Source organism: Populus nigra, chromosome 3 (genome assembly GCF_951802175.1).
Source record: "Populus nigra chromosome 3, ddPopNigr1.1, whole genome shotgun sequence".
In the NCBI taxonomy this organism is placed as follows: domain Eukaryota; kingdom Viridiplantae; phylum Streptophyta; class Magnoliopsida; order Malpighiales; family Salicaceae; genus Populus; species Populus nigra.
The window spans coordinates 25628316-25643213 of record NC_084854.1 but is presented as its reverse complement, the minus strand read 5'-3'; the positions used below and the strand labels follow the sequence as shown (position 1 = coordinate 25643213).

At 30.5% G+C, this 14898-nt stretch overlaps 1 protein-coding gene across 1 annotated transcript; it reads right to left on the bottom strand.

Annotated features, from left to right (window-relative positions):
* Window positions 1–754: 754 nt before the first annotated feature.
* On the bottom strand, window positions 755–1942 carry LOC133690293 (protein PYRICULARIA ORYZAE RESISTANCE 21-like). The gene is made up of 3 exons (XM_062110533.1): window positions 1835–1942; window positions 1480–1567; window positions 755–1367 (listed from the first exon to the last, which is right to left on the bottom strand). The coding sequence occupies exons 1-3, from the start codon at window positions 1844–1846 to the stop codon at window positions 943–945; spliced, it is 525 nt and encodes a 174-aa protein (XP_061966517.1). The 5' UTR covers window positions 1847–1942; the 3' UTR covers window positions 755–942.
* Window positions 1943–14898: the final 12956 nt, after the last annotated feature.

Here is a 14898-nt window from a genome sequence, read left to right as displayed (position 1 = left end):
GTTAAGTTTTAATAGGAATTGACCGAGTAAATCAAATTATTAATAACATAGTCTGATTAAACGAATTTAGTCACATCAATATTTTGTTTTTGCTTCAACTTGACATCTTTAAATCAAGAATTTTATGAATGAACCAATAGGGTATAATTAACAACTATTCCTTCCGTACAAGTCAATGGGGATTTCCATAATTAACCCCTTCAAAATCTCCATTGCGTCCTTACATTTTCATTGACAGCTCGCTAACCTATCCCATGGTAGCATTCTTCTTCTGTCATCCCCACCAATTAATTAATGTGTAAAGGAGGATAGAAAAGAAACGAGTCAAATAAAGTCAACCAATGATAATCTCTAGATTAAGAGAGCTTTCCATGGCTTCATATAAAACTATTTATACATCATGAAAAGGAAATTGGTCTTCGATTATTATATATGTTGATAAAGGGATTATTAATTCTTCCCTCCAAGTACAATCCTAATTTATAAAATAATAATCCAAATTTCACTATATCATATGGATAAACCCATTCAAATAACGTCAACCAATGATAATCTCCAGATTATAAGATAATAATCCAAATTCCATTATCTCGTTTGGATCAGGCATAGCTGAGCCTGCACCATTTTTAATTTCCAGGAAACAAGCATGATCACGTTTACACCACAGAAGCAATCAAATGATATTCAAGGATTGAAGAAAGCAATTGAAAGTGAAAGAAACGGAGGTGCACGCACCAGCACCATCACCAGCACCTTGGAAAATGGAACCTTTTGCTTTTATTTGCAATAATTGTAAGTACTTACGTGACCCTACAATAATATTTATACATCTCATATAAATACAACAACAGTACTAAGGTCCATCATGACCACTGGATTTGAATCCAATGTTTGATGTTGGACGTTGACTCAAATCATCGGTCTTCTGAACTTGATTTCCCTTTACATGATTTTGCATGTCGGGGGATAGTACTCTTCATAAACATATAAACTTCTGCACACAGAGTAACCCCTACTTCGGCAACTACAACAACCGTCTTCCCATATATCACACACCGCCCTTCTACAAGGTACAGGACAATATGGAGGTACTGTTGGCGTACAAAAGTGATGACAACATGGGCCTCGGCGGCATTTTTCACAACATGTGCATGTGCATGGTGGTGGAGTTGTTGGTGGAGGTGGAATCTTAACGCATATGACAGTTGGTGGTGGAGGTGGAGGTGGAGGTGGAGGTGGAATCTTAACGCACTTGACAGTTCGACCTCCTTTGCAGTATATTTTTTTCTTGATCTTTTCAGGACAGCAACACACCACACTGATTGTCACTGTGTTTTCCTTCTTGTCATATATCTGGTTCTGGATTTCTCTTGTTCATTAATTAACATCATCAAATCCACAAAACTTAGTCACTTCCTTTGGTAATAAAAACAACTCAAACAGACATTTTTTCTTAAAGAGGAAAAAAGAAAGACTCACGAGGGATAGCGCACAGTACTCTGTTGATTTTCTTGTGGCATTTTTCGCAACCAAGGTCAACCACCTTAATCTCCATCGTTGTGACTTTCTGTAACAGTAGTAGTTAGTGCTTGCATTTCATATAGGACCTCACCATGATTAATCCCAATAGAAAACATAAAAACACGTCGTCATGATAAATTTATAGACAGAAAGATTGGAAGAACTCAAAACATGTTCTGACATGGAAGAATCCGCTGTAGAGATTATATATCAAGAACTTGTACATATATAGGACCTCCACGTAAAAAGAAGAAAAGCCAAATTAAGAGGATGCATTAAAAGATAAATAAACACACACAAATATATATCATACCGTTTCTACCATGGTTTTGTGTATGCTTTGATCCGATGAGACGATGGAAATATGGAGAGCATATATATAGAGGTGTGGGAGGGGGGGTTAATTTAATTAAGATAAATACATCTGAGACATGTGAGGCTTTAATTTAATTGTCCTTGCATTTTTAGACCAATAAGATGAGGAAATGTGTGGACTTGGGAGTGGAAATTAACTTGATGCAACCATCGTAATATTATATCGTCGCTGCTGACCCAACAATCTTTCATCAGCAAGAGATGGTTTTGATGTGCACATCTCACCTTCTATTTTGTTAATCAATTCAAAGGTTAAGCTAAGGACAGCCGCCGGGGTTACAGAAATTGATTGCAACTTTTTTTTTTTAAAAAAAATATTTTTCTTAATGTATTAGGTTAATGTAAAGGATTGTTTCTTACAATTATTCAAAATAAAAAATCATTCTATGTATAAAATGGTTCAAAATATCTATACCATGAAAATAAAAATCAATATAAAATAGAAATGTTTTAAAAAACCAACTCATTCATAATATTTTCATTATGTAACTTGACCTAACCCGTTATATCAAATTATATAAATATTATAGACAATAGCTAGTTAAAAAATCTAAAAAATAGATATCACAGTTCAGGAAACTCAACCTAGCATGTATATTCTATAATAATAAACTTAAATAATTATTGTTATATGTCTTGTTATTTATTTATTTTTATTATTTTTACAATTAATTCTTTCATTTTAGTTAATTAATTCAGTTAATATATTAAGCTTAAATTATTTGTTAAAACTTATAACGGGTTTTAAGCTAATTTATTGAGAATAATTCTTAGTTCTAATTAAACTCAATCCATAAAAATTAGCACATATACTAAACTTGTAACTATATATAATATTTATAAAATATTTAACCTGCCCAGATATATCCAACTAGATTAAGTATAAATAAAAATTAAGTAAACTCTGAGTGGTGTAGCTCAATTGGTCAGACCCTGAATTTACTTTATAAAGATCACCAGTTCGAATCTTACAAATCTCAGAGCTATTGAAGGTTTACATGGTCGTTAACTTCAGGATCTGTGAAATTAGTCGAGATGCACACAAACTAATCCAGACATTCATATTAATAAAATTAAAAAAAAAATTAAATTTATAAAACATTAAAAATTAAGTTGGATATATGCAACATACTTCACCGAATTATATTTATGAACACCGCTGATGTAAAAGTTGTATTGTATCTATCCTAAGGTACATTAGTTTGGTGATGGTCAATTATGCTCCATGCACGCCCACCCCCAGCACATGGCATGTGTTTTATAAAATATTAATAGGTTTTAGTAGTATAATAATGGTTGTGATTTAAAGTATTTTTTATTTTAAAATATATTAAAATAATATTTTTTATTTTAAAAAATTATTTTAACAATATTAGTATATAAAAATGATTTTAAAAAATATAAAAAAAATTTAATTTTAATCAAAAAATAAAGAAATTTTTTAAAATTTTTAAGAAAACAGATTCTAACACCCTTAATTCCTATGGAATGGCATTTTTTTAATATATAATTGTGATTTTTTTAATATTCCATGCTGTGCTTTATTAATATATCGATTTGGAAAGGAGAAAGAGACTGAAGTGATTAGGCGACGATGGTAAATGAATTAAAGGGGTGGCTGTCTGCCAATTGCTATCTGCCAATTGCCATGTGGGGGCACAAGGGGGAGAAGTTAAGAAAAAAAATTGTGGGCTCCAGAAAGAGTCCATGAGTGCAAAACTCCAAAAGAAATTATCCACTCAATCCAACTTCCTAACCTCTTTTTGTCAATTTACAATTATTGTCAATTTACTGTGTCGTGGAACTAAAAAAGAAGATGATGATTTTACTTTGAAATTTATGCCACCGCGGGTCATGGAAGACATTATTCAGTATAAAAAAAAATTTAAATTTTTTTTTATATATTTTTAAATTGTTTTATGTACTGATATCAATTATAAGTTTAAAAAATAAAAAAAATATTATTTTGATATATTTCTAAATAAAAAAACATTAAAAATAACCGCTACTATACTCTTCAACATCCTTAAAGTAATGTTTGTTATTGCAATTCATTGTGTTTTTAAGAGTGTTTGTAGTTTAAAAATATATTATAATAAATTTATTTTGTTTTTTTTATTTTTGATATCAACATATTAAAATCATCAAAATATATTAAAAAAATAAATTAATACCTTTTTAAACCAAATATAATTTTAAAACACACTCAAACATAATTTTAAACACAAAATCAAACGGAGCCTAGAAGAAAGCAGCAATTGAACATTCTCTAATTTGATATAGCCTCACCATATATAAATCGGGTTTCCATTAACATTAAGCTTAGCTCGTGGCTCATAGGACACGGTGACGATTGATTATAGGCATAAGGGCTACCTGACCAGTCTCTTTTATGGTATTCTTGTTAGTTTATTATATCTTATAGTCAATTGGTTGGTTACAAATAACATTATTGACCCTTTTTCCCTTAGGTTCCATTGTGGTGTATGATCCCTCCTTACTGACTGAATTTTGGCTTTGCATTCTTGTGCTTCCGGGCACCCTAAATAATTCACTACTCCTCCATATTAAGTAATTGGAGCTAGTTGATGATTTTTTTTTTATTGTTCCTCTCTATAGACTAAAATAAGCTACCCCAATTACATTTGGTGGCATCTAGCTCAACTAAAAAATTAGCCTCTTTGAACAAACTACATACTTGGCTAATCCCCCGGTTTTTGGTATAAACAACGAGGGTGAGTAACTAATATAAGCACTTAAACCAATCAATCGGACCCATCATTTGTCACCACAGCTTATAAGATAAGATGAATTGTCCACCCAATGAGTTATCCACCTGAAATTACTATGATAGAGTGCTTAATATTTTTTCACTCATGTCTTCTCATCTAGGTCGTTCCACTCTTTGCTTCAAATCAGCCTAATATTGAACCACAAAAAAATTATTGAAAACTTCTCTCGATGTCTCTAAGTGATTGACTATCCATATAAACAGTAGAGGAACACAATACCGTATCGCTCTTTTTCCATTCAGTATATAATGGTTTAGAGATAAGAGAGTTTCAGTTAAGATAACTCGGATGCAGTTATTCTTTTTCCATTTATACTCAATGAAGACATTGACAACTTCAATAGTGATGATCCCAACGGCTTCTGAAGGAAACAAAACTAACCTGAAGATGGTGAAATCAACTACTTGGTATTTCTCTTCTCCTAGCTTTCCATTATTTTTATCTGTCTTTAACTTATTCTTAATCAACTTCCATTAAAATCCTCAATTGGACATCCTATATTGATCAACTTGGTCTAGATGCATTAATTTTTCGACCTCGACAATTTTACTCTCAATTCTTTATCTGAAATATACTTTGTGAGGGTCATTTGTGAAGTTTAAAATATGGGCATACTTTTCAATGGTAAGGGTCATGCCAATGTCTCTGAAGGTGAAACATATATAGCCTAGATTCCAAAAATATATTGACTTGTTGAAATCTGAACTGAGATCCTTATTTGGTGGGCAATTCTCTCTTTCTTTTTCTCAAATAAAATCTCATTCACAGACCCCGAGACTGACACAAGCTTCTTTATATTGTCCATGGAGTAATATAATTTGGTCATGTGCGATAGTTCCCCGACCTAGGTCCTTGGGCAATCCTCTTCAACTAAATGCATCATCTCGGATCTTTCCCCATACTCAGAGAAAGTTATGAAAGTCATGGTCTTAGCTCAAAAACCCTGCAGAGTTCAAGATTTTAATCAGGTTTGCCCTAATGCAAAATGAATTATTAAGGAGTCCATACCCTAAAGGCACGTTCTAGGTTATTACATGAGGGGTAAGTTCACTATCTGATCTCAAAAGGGTTTATGATATGTCAAGTGACCACCTTTTATGAAGGCAGTATAAGGGTTTACAAGGAATGGTTAGGGCATAGTGTGATCGTGATTATCAAGTAAATGCTCAACTCATAGTTGGATATTTTATGAATCTGAATCTCGATTAGAAGTCATGAGACAGACCGTTACTCCCCACCTAACCTAAAATTCAGTTTATTAAAAAATTAAGATGCATAAAGGCATTAATCTATACCCGATATACTTATACATGAGAAATATATAAAAATACATGTTAAAGCAAAAAAAAGAAAATATGCATAAGTTAAATTAAACAGACCAATAAAATAAATAGGCAAATAATCAAACGAGCAAAGTTCAGTCCAACCAAACAAGTCCTATGTGGAGTAACCATCCTATCGTGGCAACGTTGTGTGGTGGAGCTGCCTATTGGAATTGAGGGGGTTTTGGGTTTAATCATAAAGTTATGATTATAGAGTTTAGAAGTCACCACCTAGTATTTTGGTCATTATAAAACTAATGGTCTGTGAGAATCTGGGTAAAAAAATTAGTTGTGCAAGGGAAAGATGCAATACCCTCAGTACACCCTACATAAGGTAAACTACATTGTTGATTGATTGTTTTTCTAGGTCATGTTTCTATTCGTTGGTCTCATCTAAGATTCAAGATAAATCTCCATTCGTGAGGAAGTCTCTCACTTATTGGGTTAAACATTAACCGTTTTAAATACTTGAGGGTATATTTTGCAATGTAATTTTATACTATCAAATATTAAAGTCTTACAACTAAATTATAATTCTCTAGATAAAAAAAACTAATTGTTGTGAGATTTTTGGTATTTTGATCAAACCCTAATGGATAATTATAAATTAGTTATGATATCCATTTTGCATTTTTAAAATACAATAAAAAAATGATTTTATCCTTTGTAGAAAATATGCATAAAAAAATTTTAGGATTTGGCCATATGCATAAAAACAAAATATTTTTTGTTTTTGAAATAAAGATTTTTTAATTTTTTGTGATTTTTTTTGAAATTTCAAAGAAAATCAGATATTTTTTATATCAGGAATGTATCTTATAGTGTACGTCTACGACCTCATATTAGGCAAAAATATAAGAAAAAACATGTGATGAACCCATAAATGATTTTAAAATGGTCCTTAAATTTTTTTAATTTTTTTGTTTATTTTTTTAGGCTTGTTTGGGTAAACCTTAAAACAAATATATATATATATATATATATATATATATATATATATATATATATATATAAAAACTAAAGGAAAGAGGAAAGGCATTATGGTGTGTTAGGCAAACACACCCTTAGTCTAAGAAATGGGTTGGTTGGGCCCAAGGCCCGAGCTTGGTCCGATTAGATTGGGCTGACTGAAGGCCTAACAATTTTCATTTTTAGGATGGGTTGCTTTGGCCCAAGTCCCAAGCTCGGCCTGGTCGGGTTAAGATGATTGAAGGCCCAACAATTTTTCTTTTCCTTAAAAAAAAATTGGCTAGACCTAGCCCCACCATGTTGGGTGGCTGAAATGGGCTCAGCCCATCTTGGCCTTAGGAAAAGCTAGTAGCTGCAGGACGTGAATTAATTCAGGTCCTATATGCATTGAAGGAGTATAAACACATGAGAGAAAGGTGATTACCTGGCATAGGAGAGAAGCAACGATGCTAATACTGGTTTGTTGGCATGGTTGAGATGTTGCTGGAGTTGTTCTTGACATCGTTGCAAGAGATTATTGTAAAGAGAAAAAAAAAAAGCTTGTGATGCTGCTGCTATTTATGGATAAGATAGAGGAGATGAGCTGGTTATCTTGGGTGGTTTAGTTAAAGGGGGTGGAGAATGAGACGAGGAAGGGTGGTTGGTTGAGCAGTTAAAAAGGCTGACTTTCTAGGTTACTTTCTCTTCAGAGTTCTCCTTGTTTAATGCTCGAAATTCACCTCTATTTATAAGGGATGAAAGAGAGACATCTTGTCTATTTTGAAAACAAATCTTAGCCCTTGATTCAAATAGGAAGGATCTTAATCATTAGCCCAAAGTCATCGTCATAAGCTGTAAAATTTAGCTATTAAAAGTTGATCGGGTTAGCCTCTTTAAAGTGACGGTTATAGAAACAACCAACCGACAAGAATTATGTTAGGGTGTAGTATGGTGTCAGGCTATTAGAGTAGTGTCTTGTTTGTCTTGTTTGGTGGAGAGATAAAACATTAAATGAAGATGATAAACAATGGTCAAATGACAATTCATTCAACATCCTTTTCTTGGTTTTTGTGTTGGTCAAAATAGCGTTGTTTTGTACCAAAACAAATTGTTTTTACATCCTTAGGGATTTGACTAAAATTCAATTTAGTCCTTTTATCTTTTGATTTTTTTAATTACATCCTTAATTGACTTTAAACTTTTAATTTCATGCAATTTTAACCTTGCCAAACTCAAATATCAACCCTGAAGTTTAGCACCTTTTTATTTTGATCATTGGTTTTGGATTTATACAAATTGATCCTCAAGTAACCATTAAACTTTCAATTTGGTTCAATTTCACCTTTTTTTTCAACCAAATTGAATCCTTTAAGTTTAACGCCTTTTTCAAAAAGGTCTTTGATTGTGAATTTCTTCAATTTAACCCTTAATTGATCATAAACTTTGATTTTCTTGCAATTTTATACTTGATTTTAATCAATTCACTTCGTAAAAATTAAGTTTGGTCCTCTAAAATTTTAAACGTCTTGGTTTTTTACCAATTAAGTCCCAAACTTAATTTTTCACCAATTAAATCCCTAATAAAATTAATTTGACCCATTAAAAGTATAATTAAGTCCTTTCACCTAATTAAATCTTTTAATTTGGCCCATGATTAAGTTAAATTGACCTATTAAAAATCTAATTAAGTCTTCAGTCTTAATTTTTATGCAGATTCGTCCAATAATCATTTAATTTGACTTTGAATCTGTATTGTCTCTTTAGTCTTGGGTATAATGGGGTATGATTAGGCTCTCAATTTCATTCAAAACTATAACTTGATTCTTCTACATATTTGAAACCCTCATCTACCTGTTTTTGCTAAGTTATTAGTCTTCTTATTATTATTATTTTTTAAAAGAAAAAAGGTAAGTTGGGGAGGAAGAACCTAAAAAAGGGTTATGACACCTTTTATTTTTTTGTGGTTCTTTGTTAGACAAACAAATTATATAAATCACAGAATAGAAAACTAGTACTCTAGGCATAACAATCCCTTTTTTCTTACTAGGGATTTATGAGATTTATCACTAGTGGTTCGTGTAGATTACCGTTAAAAGCCAGACAATTGGACGGCTTGTGGTTTGTGACAACCCAGCCTTTAAAGAATTATTCAAAAATCAAGAAGATCAAATCTTCAGGTAATAAATCCCTAAACAGCTGTAGATCTGTTTAACAGGATCTTAAAAACTTTCTAATAATTTTGTTTTATTATTTTCACTACATGCATGATATTCAATAACCTTAAAATTCCTCGCAATACAACATTGTTGCAACATATTATGAAGTTCTTATTTTAACACATGAGTTTTCCGATAAGGATTGAACTAATGATGATAGAGTAATGGTGATAAAGTATTTTGATCACATGATATATTAAAAAAATTAAAATACCATATTTATAAGAATAACCAGTAGTTTCTTTTGTGTTGATGTTAAGTTTTTATTATTGAAATAATAAGTTTTATTAGTGTTTGTTTCTATTGTCAAAATGTGTTTTTTTTAATTAAATTTTTTTTTTGCTTTAAATTAATTTTGTGTGTGTTTTTGGATGGTTTTGATATACTGATATTAAAAATAAATTTTAAAAAATAATAATAAAAAATATTATTTCGATACATTTCCAAGTGAAAAGTATTTTAAAAAACAAAAACTACCACAAAGTTAAAAACTACTTTAATATAAACATTTAGGGGGTGTCTAAGAGTATGATAGTGGTTGCTTTTTAAAGTAATTTTTACTTAAAAATATATCAAAATAATATTTTTTAAATTATTTTTTATATGGACAACTCAAAATGAAAAAAATAAATTAAAATTATTTTTTAATAAAAAAATATTTTTTTATAAAACACGTTTTGCAACACCATTCTAAAGGGGGCCTTCTTGTCAAAAATGCGTCCCGGTCTTTGATCGATACCAAACCAAAAGCAAACAGGACCACTTTTCATAACATGAAGAAGTCAAAGTTCTATTGGATTCCATTATCAGGAACGCTTACACGTCATAAAAAAGACAAAGCGATTCTGTTGACATGGCTATACAAAGATGATGTGACATCACATGTCAATTTCTTTTATTGATTGAATCTTACGCTATTCATTTTGTTTTATTTCCATCCTTTGCTATAACATCATTGGTCCAAATAATATTTTTGAAAACATTTATTAATTTTTTATATAAATTAAATATTTATTAATATTTTAATATGCTATATTAAAAATAAATTTTAAAAAATAAAAATATATTATTTTTATATTTTTATAAATAAATAACACTTTAAAATTACCGGTATTATAGTAGTAGTTTTTTTTCAAAATACTTTTCACTTAAAAATACATTAAAATAAAAAAATTTATTTTTAAAATTTATATTAATATATTAAAATAATCTAAAATTATTTAAAAATTTTAATTTCAAGAAAAAAATTTAAAAAAATAGCTTTTTTTAATAATTTTTAAAAAACAACGGGGTTTTAATGTCCTGCTAAGCTGGTCGTTGAAATACTGGTTAGTCATTATTATACATGCCACCTTTTTGGAACAAGACTGGAAAAAATCAATCAATAATCGCATGTCAAGTGTCTTAATTGGTGGGCCACAGCTCATTTCAAGCTTCTAGACGGTCCAGTCACCTACATAATCTATCACGATAAACATGCCACCATATTCACAAATATTAATTACTAGCCGTTTAACTTGCTGGGTTATAATTCTTTTTAAAAATATTAGATATATAGATTGTTTCAAGTTGTTTTTTACATTAAAAAATCAAAATATAAATTAAAAAGCAATTTAAATAAATAAATATTTATGTAAATAAAAATAATATCATTAATAATAATCAAGAAAAAAACTGAGAGATAAAAATAAATTAATATATTCAATTATATAAAATGAGACTTTAACATAATTATGTTTATCAATTTTATTTATTTAAATCAATAGAAGATAAATTCATACCCTAAAAAACTAATGACTTAAAAAATAAACATAAATAAAATTGACTGAATAAACTCAAGCTATAAAAAAAATATTATGCAAGACCGAACACAACAACAATATTATTAGCCGGTACAATCAATTACATAATCTATCACGATAAGCACGCCATCAGATTCATAAACAGTAATTATTAGCCAGTTAACTTGCGATTCTCTGTGGGCTATAATTTAAGAAAAACAAATACTAGGTATATAGGTTATTTCAAAATGTTTTTTATATAAAAAATTCAAAATGTAGATTGAAAAATACATGCAAGCATCTAATTAAATAAATTGATAGTTATTTATGTAAATTAAAAAAAAATTGTTAACAATAACCAAGAAAAAAACTAAAAAAAATAAGAGATGAAAGTAGATCAATATATTCAATAACATAAGATAAGACTTTCATACAAATAAAATTGACTAAATAAAACCAAACAATAAAAATATGATGCAAGGTCGAACACATCAGCAATATTATTTAAAAATGAATACGTTTTATTTTAAAAAATAAAATTTATTTGAAAAAGAATTATAGATGAATTAGAATAATAACTTGAAAAATAAAAAAAATAGAAAAACTAAAAAAAAAACTTATATTAAAAAAAAGCATGCAAAACTTGTAACATAAATCATGAGACTGAGATAAACCCATATAAAAAACTTGAAGATAATCACAAAATTAATATTAAAAAAAAAACTAATGAAGAAAGATAAAATTTTATGAAGCTGAATGATTAGTACTTAAAAGTGTATTTTTATCAATGTTTTATATCATCATTCTGCACTTGAAGTATCAATAACTTATTAACTAAAGCATGTTTTATAATAACATATCTAATAATATAAGATACTTTTAATTTATGGTAAATATTCATCTTAAATGCAGGCCTATCACATAAATCAAAGGATTGATTGATGAGTTTAACTACTGAAATTGAGAAGACAAAAAGAGGGTTAAGCTTAGAAAAGAGATGGTGGTTCAGTCCAAATTAGAACATTGTTTAGTCATTGGGTCATATCTGGAGTTGTAGATCTTGGATTTCAATTTGGTTTACATGGCTAGAAAGCTAAAACATAAGCTTAAAATATTCATGGAAGTCCAAGACTCAATTCTGCTGTTTGGAAGTCCAAATCTTAGCAACAACAGAGAAGTCAGAATTTGTCCTGCAGCGCAGACACTGTTCAGTGTTCAGATCATATCTCGAGTTCTAGAAGTCGAAATGCACTGATTCTTTCAATTAATTGAATGATGAAATTGAAAGCAAATGAAACTTCAATAAAAGTGCCAAGGAGAAGAAAAAAAGGACCTAAATGAAAAACAAAACATATAAGAAATTGCAATTAAAGGACTAAATTGAAAAAAAACTTTTACAAAAGGAATAAGAACGAAATAAAAATTAAGAGAATGATGATTGAAATTAAAAAAAATATATGAGAAATATTAATTGAAGGACTAATTTGAAAAGAAAAGACCTTCTTTAAATGGAAGAATAATGAAATAAGAAATAAAGAAAATGATGACTAAGATTGAAAAGTAAAGAACAAAGAGGATAATGGTGTGTATTACTTGTTAGGAGATAGAAAAGAAAAAAAAAATCAAATAACCACCAGCGACAATTCGACAATCGTTAGTTGCTATGTGCTACTCCATAGGGGAAAAGACACGATAATGTATCTAGGGTGATGATGGAAGGCTGATTTTGGCCACCAGGTTGCATCATATATACGGCCTAAACATCACGGACACCACACACTCTAATAGCTTTTCTCATTTAAAAATTCAAAAATAATATGAAATTTTCAAAAGGCCCTAATGACCCTGGCAATTACATTAAATACTCGTGTGAAAATACAAAACCCTCTTGAATGCAAAACTTATTTTTCATCTTTTTCAAGGTTAAAGACATGCCTAACTATACATGAATATTTTAAAACCTCAGAAAACCCTCATTTAGCAGCCCAACAATTTTTTGACCTTAGAGACAAATAAGTATTTTTATTATTAAGAAGCTTGTTGCTATCTAATTTTTGAGCCATGTTTTTGATAAATTTTTAGAAAAAATCAAAAATAGCAAAAAAATAGTAAAACCCCAAAAAAATACACTTTTGATATATTTGCATTGTTTTTAACATTTTTAATATTATTTTAAAAGAATTTAAATTTTCAAAAATATTTTAAACATTTTTAATTTTTAATGTGTAAATTTTACAATCATTAATTTTTTTTATTGAATGAATGTTAACGTTGTTTGGTTTTAAAATAAATTTAAAATAAAAAAAACATTAAGGGACTAATATGATTGTGGCAAAGCCACACTTTTCCTGTAAATACCAGTCTACAGTACAAAAAAGGGAGGAAAAAAATTTAGAGGCATAGGAGCGGAGAAAACAAAAGAAAAAACCCTAACCTAAGCTGAGCTACACACCAGCCGCCACTTCCCCCCCTTTTTGCCTTGGCAAAGCAAACCAGAGAACCCACACAAATACACAGAAGCCGCCGCCTCCCCCCCTTTCCTTTGAAAAAAAACCTCTCGGCCATTCCATCTCCACCTCTCACCTTCCCTCTTCCATAGCTCCGCTCTCTTCCCCAGCGCCATTCTCTCTTACTCATCGCCATTTCCAGACCCAACAGCCCATTCTCCTGAACCAGCCGCCAGCTGGTGAAGACCCGGCAATCCCCGTTCTCTTCTTCATCTCCCCGCAGATTAGCATCCACAGAAGCCAGCCACCGCCTCCAGCTAGCTCCACCGTTGCCCGCAGTCCCTCATCGGCGCTAACCGGCCTCCACCGAAACCAACCCGGAGCGGCCCGAACACAGCGGCAACCCACACACGGGTGAACTCACAGATCGTCCCTTTCCTCATCAACTGACTCTTCTTCATCGGTTCAACCCCACGAAGCAGATCTGGACCGCGAACCAACGGCCGGATCTGCCACCAGCAGAGGGAAACGAACCGGGAGGAAGAAAGAAGACAGAGGATGGTCAGATCTAAAAGAAGGAAACGATTAAAACCCATTGCCGTTTGTGCGCTTTCTTTTTGTTGCTGGTGACGGGATTCCTCACCACCGGCAGTAAAGTGAAGAGTGGAAGAAGGTGTAAGAGTCCCCATGTTTCCCGGTTTGTTCTCGCGGTGACGCGTGGATGAGACGCGCCGCCACTGTTTCCGCGATCCAGAAGCCTTCCAGTACTGTTCCCAAGGCTCTTTTTTTTTTTTTGTAATTTTCAGATTTTGATGTGTATATTTATATTACTGTTTGATTTATTTTGAATTTGGGTAATTGTTAACATGTAAATGTGGGTGTATGGGAAAAATATAATAAAAAGGGGTGAATTTTGGTAATTGTTAACATGTAAATGTAAATGTGGTTGTATGAGAAAAACATAATAAAAAGGGATGTTTGGGTTTGTATTTTCTTTTATGTATTTTTATATGTTAAAATTATAAAAAAACAAAAATAATAAAAAGAAGAAAAAAGAATTAAGTGTTTTAATTTGTATATGGGTTATTTTAAGAACAAATAAAATTATGTTGTATTTTTTGTGAAAGTATAAGTTTTTATATATTTTGAGATTTAATAATTGATTTATTAAAGTTTTAAGAATTTACTTAAAATTTTAAATTTTTAAACCAAATGTGAAGCCACTTATCTTATTTTATGGGATGTGTTAGGAGTGGTAATATTCTTTTTAGTTGCAATTAGTTTTTTATTTGTAAAATTCTGATAAGACTAGTATATCACACCGTGCTCAGGTAGGTGATGTGCAATAAAGCTTGTGAAAAGTCAAAAAAGTTACTGATAAATAATTTTAATTTTGTTTAACTTTGAGGGTAAAAAAATATTTTTATTATAAAAACAAATTGAAAAAGATTTAAACACTCATCAATGAGCAAGTGAAAAAGACCAAGACACCTCAC

Bases quoted from the DNA above. Each gene is read 5' to 3' on its own strand.
- LOC133690293 (XM_062110533.1), bottom strand. The intron at 1,368-1,479 runs GTGAGTCTTTCT...AATGAACAAGAG, and splicing joins AGTACTGTGCGCTATCCCTC to AAATCCAGAACCAGATATAT.